Raw genomic sequence first — 26,532 nt, forward strand, 5'->3', positions numbered from 1 at the left:
TAGGTTCAGGGTAAATGTTAAACTATAATTTAGATTTATTCCTGTAACAATTTATAGTCTTTCCAAGAACTACTTTGCATACATTTTAGATATTGCACTTAGGTTTCTATTCCTGGCTCTGCCATTAACCTGTTTTGTTACCTTGAGCAAATTATTTCACCTTGATGCTTCAGATTCCCTATTTGTAAAATGGGGATAATGATACCTTTTTGCAAAGTTTGTGACGTTTATGCATGAAAAGCACTATATAAGAGCTAAGTAATACTATTGTGAGCTGATTGTCAGCAGCTGGGCTACATTTCATAGCTTAACTTGTTGGATGCATTCCCAGCACCATGTCAGCCCATGGAATTTTAAAACCTTTGAACCACACCGTCTGAGCACTTTTGAAAATTAATCCCAAAGTGATTTGCCCATGGTCACAGAGTAGGCCCGTGGCAGAGGTAGGAACAGAACCCCTTTCTCCTGAGTCCCCACAAAACCATCTATCCTCTCATTTGAGTGTTTGCCTAAGGCTATGTCTACCCTACCGTGGTAAGTCGATCTACGTGAATAACGTAGCTGGAGTCAACGTACCTTCGGTCGAGTTACCATGGGGTCTACGGGAGAAATTCTCCCATTGACTTATCTTACTCTTCTCGTTGGGGTAGAGTACAGGGGCTGACTAGAGAGTGATCTGCTGTCGATTTGGCGGGTCTTCACTAGATGCACTAAATCGACCACCAGTGGATCGATCTCAGAGCATCGATTCCAGCTGCAGTGTAGACATAGCCTTAGAGTCAGAAGTCAAAATGTCCCTTCCCCATAACGGTGTACAAGGGTGCTGTGCATCCCAGGAACTGTTGCATTTCAGCCGGTGCTGTATGTAAATATAACTTGCATTATACCTTGGGATCTTTCTGAGTGAAAGCTTCTAAGTGGGAAATATTTGTCCACAATATCTACTTGGCCTTTCTGGTTTATTCTGAAGTGCTAAAAACAACTGAGATATGTGCGTTTTAAAAATGAGGGGGGCGGGGGGTTACTTTGGTTTGTACATTCCAGTTACACCATCAAATGGGTAGATCAGGAGATCACAATACAGCGCTGAATCACTAGAGATGGGCAAACCTGCTAGTTTAAAATAAAGACTTTTGCCTGGGACTTGAATCAAACCCAAACCAAACCTTTGTTGACATTTAGGAATGTTTCTGTATGCCAAGATTTAGCTCTAGGTGATTTTTACATGGCAACAATATTAACAGGAAGAATGACGACGTATATATGCTAGAAAGTATGCACGACTGGTGGACAGTGCAGTGAATTGTCCTATTAGTGAATGTATTAAAACTTGTAGATGGTGCACTAGTGCAAGACACTGTATGTATTTATACCTCATGCAAACTATATGTGTTTGTTCCTATGAGTGTGGTGCTGCATCTCTATGCTTCATATGTCAACCTGTTTCTGCATGTGATCATCCTCAAGTACATATTCTTTTACCAAGATCCCGCAAAATAAAGCAGTTTAAGTGCTGAAAATTGGTGAGGCCAAGGAGGAACTGTAATTCAGGTTCAACTTCTTCTAGAAGGCTGATTGTTATAAGTATACAAGCCACAAGCATCATAGAAGCTGCCTGAGAAATCAGGCTCCTGAGGTCAGTGGCTTATCTAAGAGCCAACTTAAGTTAGGCTACAAGACAAAGCAAAATCCCTCTTTACTGGCCCTGACTGAGCAGGGTTAAGTGTTGATTGGGTAACTCCACTCACAGCTGACTGCAGTGATGTAATGGTTTGAGTTGTTAACCCTCCTCCTTCCCACATTCTGTTTGCCCTTTCCTTTGTGTCATTCGTGACTGCAGATCCACACCCATATCCTGTCTGGGGCTGTGTGGAAAAGGGGAAAAAAAGGGAAGGCGGATTTTATTAGATATTTCCAGAGCAAACGGAGCTCCACCCACTTGAATTCCTGCCACATGGCTGGAGAGGACTAAAACTAGAGCTTCATGAGTAATGTAGCTCAGAATCCCAAAAGGTGCTGCTAATTGCAGCTGCTGGCTTAATGAAAGGCAAACATTGAAACCTGGCTCACACTGTTGTAGTTCTGTTCTGCCTTCTTTCTCCACTGCTTCCCCAATCCGACCAACACACCCGGTCCTGAATCACAGCCTACTGACACCCAGTGCACCTACTGTACCTGTACACTTTGACTGCAGAAGTATAGTCTTAGAGTATGTCTACACTGCAATTAAAAGCCCGCGGCTGGGCCATGCCAGCTGACTCAGGCTCATGGGGCTCAAGCTAAGGGGCTGTTGAATTGAGGTGTAGACGTACCCTTAAAGGACCAGGAACTCCTAAGTGCTCATTTTGGTTCTGCCCTTGTGGCTTTAGCTGTGTGTCATTTAAGCTCTGCCTCGGTTTGTCTATCTGTAAAATTGGGCTAATACCTACCCTGCAAGGTTTTTGTAAGGATAAATTAGTTAGTTGAAGTCAAAAGTATTAAAGCAGAGATGAATTTGGCAAAATGATTGTCAAGTGATTTGAAGACGAGGTGTATTATATAAAGGTTAATTAGTACTGCCATCATAGAAGAGGCAGCTACTTCCACAGGTTGTAGGTTAGTCATTGTGAAGATGCAGATGAAAGGACGAAAACCCTGTATTTAATTGCCTTATACTACAAAATGGGATACAAACTGCTGAGACTGCCCCATGTTGATCTGAGTCTGTTCTTTTACTGTAAGGAGATGGGTATTGGGTAGGGTTGGGTAGCACTGGTGCAGAACTCAGGTATGGATGATGAAGGTAAGTCAATTAATTTTTGTTGTGTTTATGTTGTTGCTGGGTTATTTGATTTGATCTGGGATAAGTGCCAGGTCTGTTTGTTAATTAGTTTTATCAGATTGTCAAGGATGTCCAAAGTACTGGGTGGATACTCTTTTGTTGTAGGGTAGTAAAAAGGTGAATAAAATAAATATTTGTGAAATTGTGTCCCCTACAACTAATTTGGGGGTGAATTCTCACACAGACTGAGTAATCACTCCCTTCCCTGCTGGCCTTACTAGACTTTGATTGCTTTATGCTTAAAGTTTCATTTGGCTTTAATTCTCAAGTCCTTAATAAAATTCACACAAGTTTTTCAAAACTAATAAGAATGTGCTGTGCAATAAATGATTGAGGTTTTTAGCCAAATGCCACTTAGGAGTGGTATCCCAGTTTCCATCTGCATTGTTAGAGATTTTTTTAGTCCTAAAGCTGCAAAACACTTTGATACTTCTTGTATTAAAATGGTTGCATGTGCTGGAGAGGTGAGGGGAGAAAAGGAGTCTTTGTAATAAAACTGAGCAAATCCAAAGGCAAATTAAGGTGGAGGAAGATCCAGGCCTTGTTTTATGATACATGTTGGTGCAAAGATTTTGGCCAAACAGCTCTTGTATTTTTATAAACATCTGGAAAAGTTCAAAGGTGTTTGTCTGGGTAGTTATGGCATTTTGGGAGGTCAAGTAAATGGCATTATGTCATTCTAATGAGGTAAAGTTTCCTGCTGATGTCCATGTAAACACAAAGCCGTGTGAAAAGGAGAGATTTAGCAATACGTTAATTATTATTCCAGGCATGAAATCATGCCTCCTGGTTGTGATTTGTTATCTGGAAAACTCAGTGATTTGACTCTTTTGAATTGGGCTCCTTCCTGGAAAGAATCTCTCTTTCATTTAAAAAGAAAAGTGGCCAAAACCAAAACCCTAGATCCAAATACCCCTGCATAGTGCAACAATTCAGATTTGGATGTGAACTTTTCAATTCAGTCCCATCTCTACTTTTAAGGTGTCATGGAAGTGCATTTCATAGGGGAGTGGTTAGTTTAGAGGCTGGTAGTGGGATACAGAAAAATGAATGGTTTCAGAGGAACAGCCGTGTTAGTCTGTATTCGCAAAAAGAAAAGGAGTACTTGTGGCACCTTAGAGACTAACCAATTTATTTGAGCATGAGCTTTCGTGAGCCACAGCTCACTTCATCGCTGTGGCTCACGAAAGCTCATGCTCAAATAAATTGGTTAGTCTCTAAGGTGCCACAAGTACTCCTTTTCTTTTTGAGAAAAATGAATGTCACAGTTGGCTTCCATGGGGCTAGACTTTCAAAAGTGCTCAGCACCCAATGTACATGCCGCATGATGACCTTTCCTGAAAATCTGGCTACTTGTTCTGGTGAGTAAACAGGAGATGAGCTCTTTGAAAAATCTGGCCCCAGGCTTGTAGACAGGATAATCATAGAATGGGCCATGGAGACTGAATTTCCTTCTCGCCGTTAGATGGAGTCATTCCAGAGCAAGTCTGAGGCATGCTGTATATGAAGAAAGCTTGCACTGCCAGTTTCCAGGCTGTATCTGTTCTAAAGACTTTCATCCAGGGATGGCAGCTTGGCTTATTTCATTAACACTAACATTCACAATATTATGTTTTCTAATAAATGCCTCTCGCATTTCTTATTGTCATCTATGCTTACTTCTTAACTGGAAGACAAGTAAGAATGCAGGATATAAGTTTTCTTGAACATAATGGGTTGGGATAAGATCTACACATAAATATCTCTTCTTCTTTATGAAAAACTTCCCCTTCCTGAGAAGATCTTTAAAATGACACAAACCTTTTCAGGCCTTGTATAGACTAATATTTAAATTTAATATTGCGATATTAGCACAAGCAAAGCACTTGAGAAAGCACCTTGGAGATGCAACCAGCTGACTTGGTACAATCTGTGTGTATCAGGTGCTTTTTGCTGCTCCAGATGAATAAAGCAGGGGTCCTCTTCACTGCCAGCAAGGGGTTAAGAGAGAGCGTGCAGCTGTTCTGTGGTCTGCCTGTTAACACGGTGTGTACTCACTCTCATTTGCGGGGTACAGATGGAGGGTAGACTTCACAGTTACCTCATTGTAACCATTGCCAACACGAAGGAAATTCTGATCATAGGCATTAGGAGGAAAAGGTACATAAAGCGTTCAGATGTTAATGCCACCCCTATGACTATGAACTGTGTATGAAATATCTGACTGTGCGGGGTCGCTGGGAGTTTCCTTTATGTTGTTGATGACATGGGATGTAGCCTGAATGTTTTCTTCAAGGAGGACACAGAGTTGCAGTAAATCCATAGACACTTAAGCTCCAATCCTGCAGCTTTATTGAACGTGGGTTCAATGGTTTCTTTGCCGGATGAGGGCCTTGAATTTTATTTTAACTCTAACAGATCAGTTTGGCTAAACGTGTGAGGCCAAACCATGCAGTCCCTATACAAACAATACTGCCTTTAATGGCAATGTTCTTTCAGTCTTGAACTGCAGGACTTTGCCTGAATTGAACTTCAGTAATGAACCAAAGGTCAGTGAAGCTCAAAGATGGGGAGCTGCACTCTGAAGCTACTCTCATAGAATTGATTGTTTGTGTTTAATGCTGACTTGTTTAACACACTACCATGTGTATTGCATAATTAGCTATATTTTATGGGTTTATCCCTTCCTCTGAACCATCAAGCCTTGACTGGAGACAGAATAGCAGACTAGATGGACCCTTTATCCATCCTGACATGGCAGTGAGTATTTTTTTATGTTTAGGATACACCAACTGATTATTAAAATGGAATATTTGATTTCTCCCTGGAATGTGCTGCTAGGTGAATTCTGTCATATTTTACATGGCTAATCAGCTGAACTTGAACTCCCAGTGTGACACTGTGGCCAAGAGAGCTAATGCAATCCTGAGATGCATAAACAGGGGAATCTCTAGTAGAAGTAGAGAAGTTATTTTACCTCTAATTTTGGCACTGATGTGACCACTGCTAGGATACTGTGTCAATTTCTGGTACCCTCAAAACAAGAAGGATGTTGTTAAATTGGAGAAGATTTAGAGAAGAGCCACAAGAATGATTAAAGGATTGGAAAACCTGCCGTATAGAGAGAAACTCAAAGAGCTCAATCTATTTAACAAAGAGAAGGTTAAGGGGTGACTTGAGTCCAGTCTATGAGAACCTACATGGGGAACAAATATATAATAATGGGGTCTTCAGTCTAGCAGAGGAAGGTATAACATGATCCAGTGGCTGGAAGTTGAAACTAGACAAACTCAGACTGGAAATAAAGTGTAAATTTTTAACAGTAGTTAACCATTGGAATAATTTACCAGGGTTTGTGATGGATTCTCCATCACTGACCATTTCTTAATTGTCACGATTGGATTTTTTTTCTAAAAGCTCTGCTCTGGGAATTATTTTGGGGAAGTTGTCTGGCCTGTGTTATACAGGAGGTCAGATTAGACGATCACAGTGGTCCCTTCTGGCCTTGGAATCTATGAATGTATGTACTAAACCTATTCTCAGGAGTCTGTAGTAAGGCCCTCCTATACTATCTCCCGTTATGCAGAATTCTCTCTGGGTTTCCATGGAAAGTTTTACATTGGCCTCAAAATTCTTCTCTGCCTTTTACCTATGACTAAGTGTAGTGTCAGTTCGCCATCAGATACGCCCTCAAGGTGGGGACTGAATCCCACTTCACCTGCTCTTTTATGTTCTAACCCAGGGGTTGGCAACCTTTCAGAAGGGGTGTGCCGAGTCTTCATTTATTCCCTCTAATTTAAGGTTTCAGGTGCTAGTGATACATTTTAACGTTTTTAGACGGTCTCTTTCTATAAGTCTTTAATATAAAACTAAACTATTGTTGTATGTAAAGTAAATAAGGTTTTTAAAATGTTTAAGAAGCATCATTTAAAATTAAATTAAAATGCAGAGCCCCCCGGACCGGTGGCCCGGACCTGGCCAGTGTGAGTCCTACTGAAAATCAGCTAGCATGCCACCTTTGGCACACATGCCAGAGGTTGCCTACCCCGTCCTAACCAGTCAATCCTACTCCATCCTATAATGAAAGGAATCACATACATCAATCTTTTCATTATTTTAGCAAGACCTACCTGAAATATGGTTCCTGTCCCTGAGTAGGATAGCAGTCCTGTTCCAGAGTGAGTCCCTTACTTACAGTATAAGGTCTTTGGGTCAGTGACTATCATTTTACTATTTGTGTACAGTGCCTACCACCATGGGGCCCTGATTCCTGACTGGGGCTCCTGAGTGCTATTAGCCGCTGGGATTTTCTTCTTGTCTGTTAGGGTACGTTTCTCCTGTTGCTATTTTAAATCTAAGCCTAAATATAGTACTGAGGATGCCACTGCCTCAGTCTGAGTTGTAGCATGCTTGGCACACCCTCCCTCCCTTGGGAACACTGTGAAAAACAACTCTCATCAGGTTAACTCCCCTCATTTCCCGTGGCAGGGCCAAGAAGTAGATGCACTCTCTCAGAGACACGAGCCTGGCACTCGTACCCATGTCAGAATGTGATGAAGATCTGAGATTCTCTCTCTCCTCACCCAGCTTTCTGGCTCATTTTTTGTTTGGCTAAATAGCTGTAGGGTCTGTGAAACTATCCCTGGCTGGAGTGACCTGCCCCTGAAGCCTGTCTTGTAGTGGGTTCCTTGTAACATTTGCATCATTCTTATTTGCAATGAATTTCTCTCCCTTCTTTACATGCTCTTCCAATCATTTCATTGTCTCATGACAAAATCCTTCCAGTTTTTCTCAATACTGACTGTATGTTGTGCAAGATTATGAAGGATTTCACATGAGGCATGAATCGTGGAGGTTTGAAATGCTCCCAAACCTTTGCCAGAGACATCTCAACATGGTCTTGTGAATCTACCTCATCGTGTGTTTTGCTTGTGTAGCTGGCAACTCCTCAGCATTCCAATATTTCTCCCATGCGTGCGCATACAAACAAAATTTTATTTCATAACATAACCCTGTACTCAGACTTCAGAATTTCCAGGATCAACAGCTAGCAATTTTAATCTAATGAATTAAGAGACAAGGGTCACTTTTCTTTCTTAAAGGGTCTGTTACCTAATCTGGATTGTAAAATATTTCCTGTATATTTAGCTTGACAACAGCATGGATTAAGCCCATTTCTGTAATCAATCCCGTAAAGTAATTTAGGGCCCAATTCTCCCATGGGCTGAGCATTCTGGGCCCAATCCAGCAAAGCACTAAGGGTCCAGTTCAGGAAAATATTCCCATTTAGAACAACAGTAAGCATTTGTTGAACTTTAAGCATGTACATAAGCATGACTTCAATGGGACTTACGTACATGCTTAAAATTAAGCACAAGTTTAAGTGTTTTGCTGGGTCAGAGCTAGAATGCTCAGCAGCTGATAAAGAACTTAATATCATCTCTGTTAGGTTCTGAAAAAATGAATAATGATGAAATAATTTATCTTCCACATTTTAGAGTTCAGTCACTACTGGATAGAAACTAATGCAACAATCAATGTATTTTTAACAAGAATCTAAAAACACATAGAATGTGAAGTAGGTATTGAACCAGTTTGTGGAAAACAGAAATAGGTTTCCAGAGAGGAATAAAAAAGCATGAAGAACAGGAGAGGAAAAGCCTTCAACGATGTTTAAGGCTTGCTTCAAATATCACATAAGCAAAGTCAAAGGTGGCATATTTATCTCATATCATGTGATTACTAGGAAATATACAAACTTTTAAATGAGAATATTTGATGATTCTCTATATGTTCCATTTTGCCTCAAAGAGATGCAACATCTCTAGTCAACAAGGACTTGATTCAAAGCCTATGGGAATGTTTCTATTGACTTCACTGGGCTTTGGATCAGGCCCTGAAAGAGTTTGTGCCTGCAATAATGTGAATATATTTGAAATTTCCATTTCTTTTTCCTATAGCACACAAGTGGTCTTTTTGAAATGCTGAATCTTTCCTCCCAAACCTATTAATTTAGGCCAGTGTACAATCCAGTCCTGCTTTGAGCTCTGCACAGCTGGACTCCTGTATTCCCAGGGGCTTAATGTAGGACCAGGACCATCATGTCCAGTTGCTGCTCCATTCTTGTTTAGAGTTGCAAACAGAAACTAGATTAACATTTGAGCCTTTGATATGTCCCAGTTTGATTGGTTGGTCTCTGAATTTCTTCCATATGAATTATAAGGCTGTTCAGCTTTTTTGGCAAGGAAAAAACTGTCTGCTTGTGAAAAGAACTATTAAAAATCCCTTTTCTCCCCTTTAGAGAATGTAATAAACTTTTCCAAAACTAAATAATTAACAGAGGATACCAGAGAGAGCTCTGCCTTTTCCTCAAGGTGGCATGGGGCTACTCAGGGGTGGTCAATCTCTAGGCCAGTCCTGGTACAGTGATCCTATTGTGGAAGGGAATGGTTTAGGGATATAAACTGGCCATCAATAAACTTAGACTTGAAATTAGACAAAGGTTTATAACCATCAGAGGAGTGAAGTTCTGGCTTCAAGACTGATCTTGATAAATTCATGGAGAGTATGTATGGTATGATGGGACTGCCTACAATGGCATGTTGCCGATCTCCAACTTGCTAGTAACAAACATTTCCAATGGCCAGTGATGGGACACTTGTTTGGGAGTGCTCTGAGTTACTACAGAGAATTCTTTCCCAGGTTTGTCAGGCTGCTGGGTCTTGCCCACATGATCAGGGTCTAACTGACCGCCGTACTTGGGGTCAGGAAAGAATTTTCCCCTGGGTCAGATTGGCAGAGGCCCTGGCGGGTTTCGCCTTCCTCTGCAGCATGGGGCACGGGTCACTTGCAGGTTTAAAAGAGTGTAAATGGTGGATTCTCTGTAACATTAAATCTTTAAACCATGATTTGAAGACGTCAGTAACTCAGCCAGAGGTTAGGGGGTCTATTACAGGACTGGGTAAGCGAGGTTCTGTGGCCTGCAATGTGCAGGCAGTCAGACTAGATGATCATGATGGTCCCTTCTGGCCTTAAAGTCTATGAGTCTGCCACCCTTTCCTGAAGGCTAGGGGACAGTGTGTATGTGTGTGGGATGGGGGGGGCTTAAACCTCCCTCCTCTGCTGCCCCGGATCTGAGTGTCAAAAGGACAGTCAGTACCAACAGGACAGCCCAAGGATCAGAAGCCTTCAAACAGAAAAGGGGAAGAAGCAATCAAACCCAACCCCTTGTAAAAACAAACAAAAGAAACATTGCAAAAATCATACATATTTCTTCTCAGAAAGGGACTCTCATGTTGCATGTGACTGAAATATCAGAGTCCTGTCAGTCTGCAGCTCTTAGAACAGACGCCATATTGTGCTTTTTAGCTACAAATTAATACTCCTTTTCCCCCCAGACAATAAAGTTTCTAGTGAAAATAACCACAGTTCACCAGCCACTACCTCACCTTCAGCGATGAATGCTACTATCACCAGTCTAACACCAGCAACAACAACTGTCGCTCTCACAGAAACAATGATCTCCTTGGAGCCTACAAATATTTCACCAGCACCAGAAGGTATGGGAAATTGATTTGGACTTGCTAATTATTCTCCATGCTCTCTGCAATTTCCATTTGCTGATGTGCTTTAGTGACTGAATTTACAAGATGTGAAAGTGAAACTTTAAGCAGGCACCCAAAGGATGATTTAGAACAGGTTGTCTCATCGAAATGGGCTTTTAACTCATGGTCAAACCAAAATGATATTTTAGAAATGAGTCCAGTACGGAACCACGGATGTGAACCCCAACTTGTCCCCTGGGTCCTGAAATACTTCTGTATTCCAGACTCTGCTTCTACCTCTGTTCTTTAGAGAAGTGTGGATTCAGATCCAAAACTTGCAGCTTGAACCCATCTTTGCTTTAAAGTGATTGCTTAGGAGAAGCAGTCTGATCACTAGATCTGGGATGGCAGGCAGGCTAAACTATAATGATCAGATGCCCTGGTTATCTCACATGTCTCTGCACTCCCTTTCTGAGTTCTGCATATAGCATCTTTAAATGTAAGATGTCTGCCTTTCTGCTATAAGCCTGAGCTTGAGGGGATTCAAGCTGAAGGATCTTAAAAAGAGACACATACTTTTTTTTTTTTTAATCAACAGATCTATTTGTTTGAGGGCTCTGAGTCCAGTGAGAAGGCAGGGTTGGCACTGGGGAGGTCAGTGTTGGGGCGTGAGCCAAGCAATAGCAGCTTTACACACTTGTAGAATACACACAGAATATTAGCCTATTGTAAGCAGCTTATAAGTGCATGTAACAGTTAGGTAACTACAAAGCAAATCTAATGTCTGTGTTTTCTACAGCCGATAATACATTCTAGTACCACTGGCTACGGCAAACCAATATTGCAGTTCCGTCACTACAATGACAAACTTTGATTCAAGAGGCCTTAAGCATGCTCCTATTTTTTTCTATGCAGGAAAAGAAAGTACTGCTGAAACGACCAAAATGACTGAAGACACCAGCCCTGCGACTTCCACAGGACCCACCCAAACACACATGCATGTGTCAGACCAGTCAGTGTCAGTGAACACATCTCCCGATTCGCAGCCGAACATATCACAGGCTCCTTTCAGTACGACAGCACGAGCCACGACTTTGGAAATGGTTTCGACAGCCACTACTGTCCTCACAAAGCAAACTTCCCACTCAGCTGCCACAGGACCCCCGCCTATTAGCACCATGGAGGTAGGAGGAAGTGCTTGACTATGCATTTGATGAATCACGGTGAGCATGTTGTTCCTGAAGACTTTATTCAGAAGCTGTGGTTTGTTCATACCATGCTGTGTTAAACCAGATCCAGTGCTGCGCACGTATGGGACACGGGACAGCCTTGTAGCTGGAGCACAGGACTGGGAGTTAGGAGACTTCGATTCTGTTCCCGGCCCTCCCAAAAACTCCCTTTGTGACACTGGGCAGGTCACTTCCCCCTCTCTGTGAAATGGGGATAATGAGACTGCCCTATCCCTTGGGTGCTGTGAGGCTATATTCATTTATGGTTCTGAGACCCCCTGAAGGCATTAGAGAATTGCCAGGAGTTACCGGTTGGCACTGTCTTTCATGGAACCCCTTGCCAGAATGCCTGGATATGGCAGATCATTTGAAAAAAGCACACTTCTCGGATTGACGAGCGTGTTGTAAGGGATTCCGCAACTGATACAAACACATTTCTAGCGGAACGGCTTGTAGGGCACTGCATATCCTAGATTTCTTTGGGCTGCAAGGAACCTCTAGTGGGCTGCCTCTGATATTGCTGCAGAATTGTTCTCACTCTCCTCAAACCATCCCGGATAGATGGATTTCTAGCTTAGTCTGGAGTATCTCCAGCCATGGTGATCTCATGTCCTTTGGCTACATCTTCCCTGCTGCAGTTCAGTCTGTTCCCGCTTGCTCTGTCCTGCCTTCCTGATACAGTGAGGTTTGCCATTAAAACAGATTTTCAGAAGGCATGTCTATTACCACAGTGACGCTTTTCAACTTGAGACAAGCAGGCTACATGGGATAGGTTCAATGGGACTATTTTGGCAATAGATGTTATAGGGCTAGAATTGCCAGAGAGGTGGAATTGGAACCTTTCTTTGCAGAGTTTTTAAGGACTAGCAACCAGCTGGGGAGCAGAGCAAGCAACCTCACCCTAAGGATGTGAATCATAATGGGCTGAATCTAAGTAAAGGCTGCAGATGGCAGAGCTAGTACAGTTAGGCTGTACCTAGGGGCCAGGATGCAGGAAACCTGGATACATGCAGGCCATATAGAGAACAGCTCTGTAGAGACTGCCTGCCCACTCCATCTTCTGCAGTGTAATTACAGGATGTGGCCTGGAAAACTCCTTGATAAAACAGGGTTTGGGAATCAGTGGAGCTTGAGGATCATAATCCCAACCATTCTGAATACAGAAATAGAAAGACACCTGTTATCTAGGAGCTTCAAAGACTTGCCTAAGGGATGCAGCCATGTGTCCTGACCTGTCTCTCTGTACCTACGCAATTTACAAATGCAGCTGTATTTTTTTTTACTTTCTAGCCCTACACCATCGCTTGCCAGAATATTAAACATGTGAAGAAGCCCAGAGTGATCTGCTTGCATCTCCATGAGCCCGACACATGTGTAAGTAGCAACTATGCAGGTGGGCAGAGTGGCCCCTTGTTTTAAAGCCGCATGGGAACAGTGTGAGGTTTTTGGGGCAGGTTCTTACTATCATGTCAAGGGGCCAGCAAGGCCCCTTGCAGCCACAAGGGGCCAGCAAAGCTGATGGTGCCTGGCATGTTAGTGTTGTATTTACGGCGTGTGCTCCGTTCCCAGGGCACGGGGAGTGCAAACTGCTTGCTGCTGACTGAGCACAGAGTACACAACAACAAGAGTCACCAGGAGGAATTCAATCATGTCCTTCTCCATCATGGTGCAGCCTGGGGCCACCTCAACTTCTTTTGTCTCCTCCTGTTTAACAGGAAATCACTATTCACAAACACACACACCTACTCCAGTCCTGCACACATTATCTCCTCTGCCTTACCATCCTCCTCTTCCCTTACTGCCAGCTGGCATGGAGAGGAAATTGGGTCAGACAAGGGGGACACGGTGGAACCTGGGCCTCACTGCCCCAGTTCAATGGCTTTGAAGGGTAACCCAGGTCTGTATGAACTTGTCCAGTTGGAAACTGTTAGTGCAATTATTTTTTTGTAAAACTAAGATGAGATGAATGGGGAAGGATCAGCTAAGGTGAAGTTGCAGGGGAATAAACTCACTGTGCAGCAGGTGAAGACCTGAGACAAATGCTAGATGGTAAAGAATCTTGTGGGACTGCTAACTGGTGTGAAATTACAGTGATTAACTTTACCTCCATTAGCCAGCCACACTGAGATCACTGGGGGGGAGCTAGATTCTTATTCTATTGACTTTTCCTTGTAAATTACCTATTAACTGGCATTTCTCCTGTTAATATTCATGCTGAAAGTATTTTAGCAACAATTCATGTTGAAAGGTATGGGAGTGAGTGACCACAAACACAGATGCCATCTAGTGGGCAAAAAGAAAAGGAGTACTTGTGGCACCTTGGAGACTAACCAATTTATTTGAGCCTAAGCTTTCGTGAGCAACAGCTCACTTCATCGGATGCAGTAAACAGACAGCATTGTCAGATGTGAGGTTTTGTATATTTCTATATTCTGGTGGAGATCCACTGTCCAAGAAATTGGGTGTATTTAGTTAAAAGTAAGTTAGTAAATGAGTCCTGTTAATTGTGCTCACCCTTGGGAATGACTGAAATGCTGGAAAATCTAAAAAAATTAAAATTAAATAATAAAAATAAATTTTAGAGCATGGTATTGAAGTTAAGGCACTGGACTGGGACTCAGGGTTCAGTTCCTGCATCTGCTACAGACTTCCCATGTGACCTTGGGCAAATCACTGAGTATGTTTGACACAGGTCCTCTGCCCTTGGATTCCAGCTACTCCTGCAAGTCGCATGTGACTGCTCGTACACTTGGAATCCCCAAATATGAAATGCTTTAAACCACCCCAGTTTTAACAATGGCTTTTCCAGATACCCTTATCCCATGGTGCCTCTCTCCTCATGCCTCCACCTTAACTAATCATTGCATGGAAAAAACAATTTGATCTCCAAGCTTGGTTAACTGCTGAACCTGGAAACCAGATAACTGTCTGAGAGGAGAGTAGATAGAGGAGGCTGAGTCATTTCTCCTTTTTCCTGCTGGCCTTTCCCAAGGCATGCATGCAATAATCTGGTGTCTGTCTCTGTTAAATGCAAAGGAAACTCTAACACTCTCAAGCATTCTTTCCACAGCAGACAAAAGTAAATACACACAGGTCTTTCCTCCCATCTCAGTCCCCCAACCCCAAAACAAACTACTGTATATGGAAATAGTACTAACTGGTTGTTTTAAACCTTCTGTTTTCACAACAAGCCAGTATAAATGGTTTTACTGGTGTGACTGGGAGGTTTTCTATTGTTTGGTGCTTAGCTAGGCCAATGTTTTCTAAAAGTGACTAGTGCGACAGTTCCAAAACTGTGGGTTTCTCCATCAGTAAATGTGGTTGTGGCAATTCAAAGTGTGCATTTTACAAAATGGTGTCCTCCACACAGCATGACATCACATGTACCGTATGCGCAAGTTCACACTGCGTGGAGGACACTATTTTGCTCTACAAAATGGAGCTTTCCATGCAGCGTGACCCTGCACATGTATGTGCATGCTAGTGGCAGATTAGCCACTGGGCCAGTGGAGCCTGTGCCCAGGAGCCCTGGCCATCTGGGGGGCCCCAGAAAAATGGGTGCCCTTGTGCCTGGACCCACTCCACCTGCCCGGCACTCCTGCCAGGGAGCGGGGTTGGGGTTCAGGGGTTTGCCCCGCTTGGCCTGCCTGTGCTCCTGCCAGGGAGCGGAGTTGCCGGGCGGGCAGAGGGGGGCAAACCCCTACACCCCAACCCTGCTTCCTGGCAGGAGTGCTGCAGGGGTGGAGAGCAAGACCCCATGCCTTAACCCCATTTCCCTGGCAGGAGTCACGGGGGTAGGGGGGTTAGGGAGACTGCATGTGGAAGGAGGGGCCCACTTGCTCTGGCCCAGGACCCCACAACACCATAATCCACCTCTGGTGCATGCAAGGTCATGCTGCATGGAAGACATTGTTTTTAAATGGCATCTTCCATGCTGTTTGGGGTTGCGCGAAGCAATATAGGTAAAAATGGGGCCATGCACAGAAAATGTTTCAGAACCACTAGCCTAGTGATTTTTGGGCATCTCCATTTTTTGAGTACCCAGTGTGACACATATCAGAGGGGCCTGATTTTAGAAAGTGCTAAGCAGCCACTCTGAGCTGTCCAGCCCCCTCCCAGATAGAATATTTTAAGAAATGGTGACCCAGTTTTAGTAAAGTCCAGCCCTGATCCCAATCCAGAGTATGTGTGTACACAGGTTTCAGGAGAAGGTCCATCCTGTTTGGTGTTCAAGTTGGCCAAGAGGAGGAAAAAGCTGCAATCCATTTTTCCCTTCCGCCACCCAAGAGTCACTATTGTTTTTAAGTAGAAGTGTCGTTTTAATGCTAAAAGTGAGAAGATTTTATTCTTTGCTCCGTCTTTGATCAACAACCCATCAGAAATACTAAACACATTTCCTAAACAGGAAGGCCAGTCTTTCTTTGTTATTTCCCTCTTCTCCTAGTTGATGACAATGGGGCAGATAGTGCCTGCAATTTCAGAACAATAAAGCCTCCCTTGGCTTCTTTCTCATTCTGAGATTTAAAGGGACACACCTAAGCACCTTAGACCCCAAATTTAGGCTTGGTAAAAATAAATTTTAAAATTTCGTTAATATTTAAAATTTATTTTACAAGCATAAAATTGTTCTGTGAGGTGAGTAAGTATCAAAATTCCCATTTGGCAGATGGGAAAACAGGCACAGAGAAGTGAAATTTCTCATTCAAGGTCACATTAGTTGGTGGAAGAGGAAGAATTGGTGTTTGTGGTCCCTGGCTCCCAGTCCATTGCTCAGTCTGTTGGATCAGACTGCTTCCCAGTTTGAGTTGATGTTAGACTGGTGTTGGCTATATGTTTGTACAATGCCTAGCACAATGGGGTCCAGATCTGGTAAGAAGGCTGCAGGCACTATTGCAATGTAAGTGATAACAATAACACAAGCTAGTGATATGTTTTAGATGTCATTGTGGGAGACCATTTGTGGATTTGTCCAGTTTCTTTTAATAACTCTTTCTTTCTGGGAATTTTGCAGAATAATTTTGTAAAGACAAAGGGAGCAAATTTAGGTATGGTGATTTGTGACACAGCAGCACACGACAATCTCTTCTCTTCTCCGCCATGCCACATTGAATTCGCCAAATCTGAGGTGGATCCCTTCTGCATGCTGCTCATTCAGGCTGGCAGTAAAGGTTAGTGGAACCAATGTCTCTGGATTTTGTTGTGACCACTGTGTCTGTGTATGGGGGATAGGAAGGAAAGTGGGGGCTTCTGTGGGAAAGAGGGAAGTTAACAGTTGGTGGACCGTGAGGATGTATGACTTGTTTGTGGAGGCAGAGCTGGGGGTTATATGAACATGTGCTCGAAAAACTAACACTAAAGCACAGACTAGAAAGCAGAATTCTCAGAGAACATATCAGCTCTGTAACTGTTCTTCTCCTTTCTCTATTAAGTGAGTTTAACTAAAGATTTATTTGGCTTATATTGAGTCACAGCATTTCCTGCAGAATGAATGGGGAGTTCACAGCTTCTCCTTTGTCTCTTCAACACTGATATAAACTGGAAGTATTGACTTGTTGGCATTCATGTCACAACCTTTCTGTTTTGAAAACTGCAGATGCAGATGCAATAGAAAAGCTCCTCCAACATCCAACGTCTGATCTAACTAAGGTAAATGCTTTAAGCTACTTAAGCATGGGAGACTGGATGGCTTCGTGGGCGAGGATAAAGTAGTCTTTCACTGATAGTTCAAATCCAGTCCAGGTTGGTGATAACTGAAAAGTATTCAGAGGAACAGCCGTGTTAGTCTGTATTCGCAAAAAGAAAAGGAGTACTTGTGGCACCTTAGAGACTAACCAATTTATTTGAGCATGAGCTTTCATGAGCTACAGCTCACTTCATCAGATGTATACCGTGGAAACTGCAGCAGACTTTATATACACACAGAGAATATGAAACAATACCTCCTCCCACCCCACTGTCCTGCTGGTAATAGCTTATCTAAAGTGATCAACAGGTGGGCCATTTCCAGCACAAATCCAGGTTTTCTCACCCTCCACCACCCCACACAAATTCACTTTGGATGGGCTAGCACCAGCAGGAGAGTGAATTTGTGTGGGGGGGGTGGAGGGTGAGAAAACCTGGATTTGTGCTGGAAATGGCCCACCTGTTGATCACTTTAGATAAGCTATTACCAGCAGGACAGTGGGGTGGGAGGAGGTATTGTTTCATATTCTCTGTGTGTATATAAAGTCTGCTGCAGTTTCCACGGTATACATCTGATGAAGTGAGCTGTAGCTCACGAAAGCTCATGCTCAAATAAATTGGTTAGTCTCTAAGGTGCCACAAGTACTCCTTTTCTTTTTTGAAAAGTATTACTATCTCAGGGGCATTTGGTGACCAACTATAAATAAGATGATTTCAGTCCAGCTATCAACACTATGCCACTTTAATGGGCATCCTGGCTGGCAGTCAGAGGAGACAGACACCAATGGGCTGTAGAGATCAACCCCTTTGTTCCCTAGAGGTGGTCAGAGGTCAGTCAATGTGTGGAGGAGGCTTGCTAGGCTGTATCTGTTTTGGGGAGAAACAGGGGATCTTTCACTGTCTGTACTAATCAGATTGTTTTTGTGCTCTAAACAGATTCTGATCTAAGCACTGATTCATGTTCCTGTTACATGAGGAATAATATACCTCCCAATGGTACCTTGTAGGTCAGGGGTGGGCAAACATTTTGGCCCGAGGGCCACATCGGAGTTGTGAAACTGTATGGAGGGCCGGATAGGGAAGGCTGTGCCTCCCCGAACAGCCTGGCCCCTGCACTCTATCCGCCCCCTCCCACTTCCTGCCCCCCTCAGAATCCCTGATCCATCCAAACCCCCCTGCTCCTTGTCCCCTGACTGCCCCCCGGGACTCCCACTCCTATCAAACTGCCCCCTGCTCCCCATCCCCTGACCGCCCCCCACCCCCGAACCTCCGCCCCATCCAACCGCTCCCTGTCCCCTGACTGCCCCCCGGGACCTCCTGCCCCTTATCCAACTGCTCCCTGTCCCCTTACCATGCCGCTCAGAGCGGCAGGACTGGCTTATTGGAAAGCCTGGGAGGTGGGCGGGCGCAAGCTGCACTACCCATGCGGCGGTGTCACTGCGGGGAAGGGGGGACAGCGGGGGAGGGGCTGGGGGCTAGTCTCCCCAGCTGGGAGCTCAAGGGCTGGGCAGGACGGTCCCATGGGCTGGGTGTGGCCTGCGGGCCGTAGATTGCCCACCTCTGTTGTAGGTCCTCTGATGCTAACAAGGCGGCACTTTAAAGAATGCTGCCATATTCTATTGCAACACACAGGTTGGTACAAAAGGGGCTCAAAATGTTGAATGAACCAATCATCTAGGGTTGCCACCTCTGACATACATAAAACAGGACATTTCTGGGATGATCCCGACCCCATAAAACTGGACAGCTGGCAATGCATACTGAGCACCCTTACTGATTTCCTGGGAAAACCAGAACAGAATGCAGCCCTACACTCATCCTGTCGAAATCTTCTGACAGGGAATTCCTGAGGCTTTGCAGACCTACACAGAAGCCTCATCTGTTTAGGGATCCTGGAACCAGAATCACTTCAGCACTTTTCCCTCTGGGAAGACCATGAACTTTCTGAAGTCACTATCAAGTGTTTTCTAAGCCCAGCAGCAGAATCTCTTATTACTTTATTTACTTCAAAATATGTATGAAGTACCCATTGCCAGTGTATCCCTTTAAAAAAAAAAGGGGGGGGGGAGGGGGAGCTAAATATTCAAAAGTAATTAGTGATTTTTGGGTGTCTGACCTGAGACTATTTAGAGGAGCCTGATTTTTAGAAACAGCTGTGCACCCACCCTCTGAAAATCAAGGCCTTGTAATGTGTCTCAAGTTGGGCACCCAAAATCACCTGTCACTTCTGAAAATTCAGAGTGTGTGTGTATGCACACACTCACTATAGCATTCTACAACCATTACCACAGAGTCCGCTGGTATCACTACTGTATGCTGCAGTGCTTCGGATGATTACAGTAATGGACTGTAGTATTTTTTTTAAAAGGATATGGGTCCCAATAATAACTCTTCAAAGTGCCATACTGACATTAATTAATCTTCTCTATACACCACTGAGGTCGCATTACCTTGTAAAGTTGAACTCCAGGTGCCTGTAAAAAAAATGGCACCCAGCAGCTAAACATGAACTAAGTTATTGCATCTGTGCTCTACGTCTCAAGGACATAACGTTCTCATGTGGGCGAAAACTCTTTTTAGGGGAGTTAAACGCAGGGTACTGAGGAGGATGCTTAGAATGCAAGTGAGCTGTGCGGTCCTTCAATCCTGGGTGTGTAGGCTCTACAGAGTGCACAACCCAGGGCCCCGGAGATGGAGAGAATAAAAATTATACAAAACTGTGCTTCTGCATTGCTTCTCATCCAGAACATAAGAACGTAACATAAGAACGGCCATATTGGGTCAGACCAAAGGTCCATCAAGCCCAGTATCCTGTCCTCTGACAGTGGCCAATGGCAGGTGCCCCAAAGGGAATGAACAGAACAGGTAATCATCAAGTGATCCATGCCCTGTCACCCAATCTCAGCTTCTGGCAAACAGTGGCTAGGAACACCATTCCTGCCCATCCTGGCTAATAGCCATTGATGGACCTATCTTCTATGAATCTATCTAGCTCCCTTTTGGACCCCGTTATAGTACTGGCCTTCACAACACCCTCTGGCAAAGAGTTCCAGAGGTTGACAGTGCGTTGCGTGAAAAAATACTTTCTTGTGTTTGTTTTAAACCTGCTACCTATTAATTTCATTTGGTGGCCCCATGTTCTTGTATTATGAGAAGGAGTAAATAACACTTCCTTATTTACTTTCTCTATTCCACTCATGATTTTATAGACCTCTATCATATCCCCCCTTAGTCGTCTCTTTTCCAAGCTGAAAAGTCCCTGTCTTATTAATCTCTCCTCATATGGAAACCGTTCTATACCCCAATCATTTTTGTTGCCCTTTCTGAACCTTTTCCAATTCCAATAAAGGTTGTCAGTCTCAGCAGAGGGGCCAAGGACTGAATGCCCTGGGGATTTCTTTCCCCTAGAGTTGGTGCCTGCAGGTCAGGGGTAAGGCACAGTGTTGGGGCAGTGTGGGGAAAGCTTGCACTGCTTTGGCCTGTGCTGTAGCTGATCTGGAGAAGGAGAATCTTGGGCTTGTGAGGCTTTCAACCTGGCTCTAAAGCTCTGATTCAACTCCCACTGAAGCGAATGAGTTTCCATTGGTTTCCTTGGGAGATGGGTCAAGCCCTGTGTGTGTGTGTGTTTGTATAAATAAAGAACTGGGGTGGAAGACAAAGTTGTGTCTTTAAAATATGGAATGCTCTCAGCAGATGTTGTGCATGCACAAATTTCCTGTTTATGAGACTCTTGGCTCTGTTTGGTATATTTCCAGCTTGGAATAAAATCCCATACACTGGAGAGTCCTGGACTTCACCAGAACAGTCCCCGGAAGACACTGATTGCCTTGGTCACATCTGGACTCTTGCTGGCGTTTCTGAGTTTGGCTGGATACTTCCTTATGAAACGACGGAGTTGGAGCCCCAGGGGAGAGAGGCTGGTTAGTGCTTATAGCTGGCAAAACAAGAAGTAGAGAGAAACCAAAATACAGGAGGAATGCGGAGGAGGGAATGCAACAGAGTCACAAGCTCTCTAAGGGAGTGACCCACTGCCAAAGACCTCTAAGCGCCACTAACAGTCTCTGTTCGGGGGGCGAGAGAGGCTCAGCTTATGTTCTGTACAAGTTGCCTACAGCTTATGAATGTATGAATAGGTGTGACAAGACGGCTTGTTGCTCTGAGTGCCACTACAGGCAGGCCGACAGGGAAACAGAAAACGTGGTGAGCCTGTGACTGAACCAGCCTGAGTGTGGTGAATGGGGAGATGGAGATAAGAGAGGCATAAACAGCTGTGCTAGACCCCAAAGCATGAAGAGTGAAAGGAAATCTCTCTTCCTCTCTAATATTAAATATTCTCTGACCGTTCATTTGGGGATCACTATCCTTTGCTCCCTGTCACTTCTAGGTCTAACACTTTCTTTTGCCTGGCAGTAAGAACTCACCTGGGAAGACTCCTCCAGAGACTCAGAAAGCATGTGAATTTGCCACTGAAAATGAAATACTTTTCTGCAATCATTACATTTAATAATCAAAGTATACATCTAACTTGTATCTATGCTGTAATAAAGGTTGTTTCCCCCGCTTAACCAATGGGGATAATAAAGAACATCAAGAAAGAAAGAAAATATTTTCCTATATATATTTTTCCTCTTACAGATTTTGCTGAGTTCCGGGGGTTCCTTCTTTATCACTGATTTATGGAGACTTGAATATTTCTATGAAGTGCAGTCAGAGCATGTTCATCTAGTTGCACATGTGCAGTTATACAGTGGGAGGCTAATAAAGTTCAGTATTCTGGGACGGATCCTCCCAAATGCATGAATGCAAATGACAGTGCATGTGTAGTAGATGATATGATCAGGGGCTTGGTAACAGGATACAGAGCTTGTCACCTCTAGGGCACTGGATCTAACCTCCTGGCCCACGTTGGCAGTGACTGAAAGTCACTGGTATCTAATGGCGATTTGATGTTCCCTATGTTAAATAAGCCTGGGGGTCTTAATCCAGTTTCCAGTGGACAGGTGTCTCCATCACAAACACCACCATCACCACAGTTGATGGTTCAGCAAAGAAGCCAAAAAGTAAATTGGGCCATAGATCCGGAACTCCACTTATGTGTAAGAGATGTCCATTCCAGGGCAGGACTGAGGCATATTGGGAGGGGACTCTGTGTTTGTCCTCCTGCTGCCTATGCTGTACATGGCTTTGTGGACAAATAGAGGGCCTCAGACTCTGTCAGCCTGCATCTCCTTCCTGATACACTCTATTGGCAAGTGTACTTCACATACAGCCTCATGTCCCTAGCTCTTGCTGGCCTTACTGTCAGATCTGCTGCATTTAGGGCCTTCAGAGCTGTCACAGCAGAACAAGAGCAGTGGTCCATCTAGTCTGGTCTACAACACTGTCTCGTAACCTTCTGCTTCAGAGGCAGGTGAAACCTGCCCCTGCTTCTTAATGCTCTTGACAGTTGGATGGTAATAATATGTGTGTGTGTAGACCACCACAGGGAACCAAATTTAAGTTGTAAGCATGTGTGGCTTAAGCCCCTGCTATCTCATTACTGAAAGCTGCTTATCTGAGTTGCAGGCTGAAGATAAGAAAGGATATAAACCAAATGTTTCCTGCCTGACCCATGTGGAAAAGAGAGCTGGAGAAACCAGGGCTGGGTGTGCAAACTCCCAAGGAAGGCAGAGCCTGGGCCTGTTTATCTGAACAGCACAAAAACCAGCGTGTTCTGCTTTTTAGGTCATTGAGAAGAAATAACTCCCTGACTGGGCCTAACCCTTAGTACTGCAATGCCACAGTTAAGGCCTGTATCCTACCTCCTTCCTGTTGACAGAAGCTGGTATCCATGCCTGCTGCTATTATGCGCCATGAAGGTGTTCACAGCCTTGCAGCTCCTGCTTGGCATCTAAGCTGGTTGCTGTTCATCCTTTCCTTTTGCTAACTCTGCATTTGTTATCTATGTACCCATTTAGGATGAAGACCTCTATTACACTGAAAACGGTAGCCAGGGAAACACAGTGGTCACCGTGGCCTCCCAAGAGCAGTCCGAGCCTCAGGAGAAGCCAAATCACAACAGAGGGGCTCAGAAGAATGGGACTGGACAGGCATCCTCAAAAAATGGACATTCAGCCAGGCAGCACATTGTTGCTGACACTGAATTGTGAAACGTGTTAGGGTGACTGCCTTATTATCATGATTTGAAGCGGGGGTGGGGGGGGTGGGGGAGAAGAGATAGGAGCGGGGGATAAGGGAGAGATTATCCCTTGGATGGCTGGGAAAATGTAACCCTTTTTTATCTGAAGAACTCCAAAGTCCCACTCTAAAGTACACTAAACCCCAGAGCTAATGTAGCACTGTGCTGTACGGTGTTGAACTACCCTAGCAAGGTGCTTCTAGGGGCTAATACAGGACTAAGGTTGTGGGCTAGGGTTCTTTGCTCTTCCTTTAGCAGAAGAGAATGGGATGTGATCAGCAGTCAAACCACCCAAGCAAAGGGTGGGGAAGATATTTGGAAATTCAGAGCTATGTCAGCTTTGTAAGAAATTGACTTGATACTGATTTTACTGGGAAGGGAAGGGAAGGGAAGGGAGCGGGGAGAGGGCTTAATCCTTCATGAGCCAATGGAGCATTTTACTGTCTCTTGTTAAAGACGCATGCTATTAACCTAGCTTCCAGACCTCCGAGTGGAGAATCAGGGGCTGTCTGCATAAGAGACACTTCCAAAAAGTGGGGAAATGGCCTCCCCTTACTATCCTCTGAACTACAAAAGTGAATGCCCCAAAACTGCAAGTCCCACCCATTTACCACCCCTCTGGTTCTGTGCTCTCATTGTTATATGTTAAAAAAAAAAAAAAAAGTGTCATATAGCAACTGAATTGCTTCTAATGAGATATGGGCTCAAGCCAGAAAAACTTGGATCCAGATTACAAACAACTCCAAATTCCAGCAGGGGCTTGGGCCCATTACAATATATGGATCTGGGTTCTGATTACCATCACCTCCAAAGTTGTAATGTCTTTTGCTGTGATGGTTTGGTTTAGTCTCATCTTTGTATTTAAGTGCAGCCTTTTCCTCTCTCAGCAACATGAATAAGTGAATGCCCCTTCTTGTGCTTTTTATAACCTCTCAGTGTTTAATGCTCTTGTGGAACTTGTATGTAAAGCTTTCCAGGTGGAGTTTGGTGCTGAGATGTGAATAGACTTGGAGTTGAATTACTATTCCCTCCTCCCACAGCATATGTGTAGTTGTTTTGCAGTGAACCCTCTGGTGTCTGGCTCCCATAGACTGGAGGCATTAGTTGAAGGTGAAGGGAGTGATCAATCCGTGTGTGGGTGTACAAGAGCATATGACACTGCTCTAGACAACCCACCCCACTCCAAGTGCTTGCAACAGTACTGTCAAGCCATGTGGAAGGAGCTGGCATTGTTACCCAACATGAGGCCTTGGAAATATGTAGATATCAAAGACTTCCTAAAAGAATCCAAAAAATTGTCATACAGGAAAGAAACCTCAGTCCTGCTTTTGATGTTTGGCCTTCCCTAGTAATAGGGGGTTGTACTAAAACAAACAAACAAAACATACGGGGGAAAGATTTTCACTTTCAAGAACAAAGAAAAGGCCTCTCAGCAACCATGAAGTTTTAAGGCCAGGAGCAATCTCCACCTTCTCATGAGCTTGAGATTGTTCTCTTGGAAAAAGTGGTTTAAGCCAAGCCCATTCTGCGTGGGTCAGGAGTAACATATCATTCAGTAAAGAGTGAAGTCTAACAGACCTACTTATGTCCGGATTCACTTTGTAGGATGGAGCCAGTCCCCGTGAATATTTGCTGCCTGTAGCCTTTGTGGCTCCTAGTCTCCTGACTGAGCAAGCCAAAGTTTGGCTAGCTGCACGTGGAGGCCTCTATAAGCATGTCACCTGGAGCCTCTATCAGTGGGACCAGTATTATTATAGCAGCTACAGCCCTGCCCTGGGCATAGCCTTGCGGGATGGGGGAGCACGTACGTGTAAAGGGAAAAGAAATTTAATTGAAGAAAGGGGACTGGCTGGCTCAGTGGCTTTCACCTCTATGTCACGGATTCCAATGAAGCCCAGGTTGGTGGTTGACCAGAGACATTGCTATATGATCCATGTATTGGTGGCCCATATACAATGAGTAGGGGACTCATAGTACAGTGAGTAGAGGACACACCATCACCATTGGCATTAACAGACTCCATTCTTGGCAGCTTCAGCACTGGGGCTGAAGACTAATAGGCCTGGAAAACTGACATACCCTCTCGCTACTAAATGTTATTGCTATTCCTTGTCAATACTGAGACACACAGGTGTCTTGGATGTGGCGAAGGGCTGCTTTGTGCCTGACTCATAGTATGCTTAGCAAGAAGGATTTAAATTTAAATTTCAAGTTCTGTCAATCAGGCCCTTTTCACCAGCACTGAAGTCATGTAAAAATACAAAAACTATTGATTTTAAATTTTGTTATCTTTTTTTACAAACAGATCTGTAAATACTGTCCGTAAAAAGAGCTGAGAATTTAACCCAGCTTTTCTGTTGTATTCTTGAAACAATGGACTGTTTATTCCATTGGCAACTGTGTCTGGCTCAGTTAACTGCCTGGACGAAGAAAGGAATGTACTGCCCTCTGAGAAGTTGCTTTCCCGTAGAAATAGCATAAGTAAAAGATGTTTCTTATTCTTTGCTTGCTTGCACACTCTCTCTCTTTCAGCAAATGGGTTCAGAGCAAGTGAAAAACATGGATCAGATGTTCAAAAAATCCTTTCCCTGAATTAAACTCTCACACCCTCTTAATGGTTGATTATCTGCTGTCCACAATGCACATATTATTCCTTGATAAATGTCTTAGGCCTGGATGCTGCAAGCTGATCCACCGGGGCACCCCTTTGACTTGCAGGGCTGAGGCTTTAGATCGGAGTCAGATTTAACTGCACCTCTCTGTGTTTTGCTAAGGATTAATTTCAAGCTGCATAAAGGTGGCCTTTTCCATTAATATTATTTGAAATATGGCACTGCCCAGAGGCTCCAGCTGAGATTACGGCCCCATCACGCTGGGCACTATACAATAATTGGAAACAATACTGGCCTCAGAGAGTTTACATTCTAAATAGGCAAGACAGATAAAGGGTTGGAAGGGAAACTGAGGTACAGAGCAATGCAATCAATGATTTGTCCAAGAGTCACCCAGCAGGTCAGTGATAGAGCCAGGATAAAATCCATGGCTCCTGATTCCTTGGTCCCCAAGACCAAGCTGTCCTGATCTGCATGTGAAACATGT

At 44.0% G+C, this 26,532-nt stretch overlaps 1 protein-coding gene across 2 annotated transcripts in view; it reads left to right on the top strand.

Moving 5' to 3' along the window:
- The window catches only part of CD34 (CD34 molecule), a 28,868-nt gene extending 5,425 nt beyond the window's left edge, over nt 1-23,443 (top strand). The window contains exons 2-8 of one of the 2 annotated variants that reach the window (XM_048826563.2): nt 10,198-10,359; nt 11,260-11,528; nt 12,864-12,947; nt 16,585-16,741; nt 17,167-17,219; nt 21,011-21,175; nt 23,213-23,443. In XM_048826563.2, coding sequence (XP_048682520.1) covers nt 10,198-10,359; nt 11,260-11,528; nt 12,864-12,947; nt 16,585-16,741; nt 17,167-17,219; nt 21,011-21,175; nt 23,213-23,404 — 1,082 coding nt within the window. In that variant the 3' untranslated portion in view covers nt 23,405-23,443. Of the gene's footprint in view, nt 1-10,197; nt 10,360-11,259; nt 11,529-12,863; nt 12,948-16,584; nt 16,742-17,166; nt 17,220-21,010; nt 21,176-21,665; nt 21,860-23,212 lie in introns of those variants that run through there. The other variant, XM_075121859.1, reaches the window with a different exon arrangement.
- The last annotated feature ends 3,089 nt before the right edge of the window (nt 23,444-26,532 follow it).

This window comes from Caretta caretta, chromosome 21, assembly GCF_965140235.1.
Source record: "Caretta caretta isolate rCarCar2 chromosome 21, rCarCar1.hap1, whole genome shotgun sequence".
Taxonomy (NCBI): Eukaryota; Metazoa; Chordata; order Testudines; family Cheloniidae; genus Caretta; species Caretta caretta.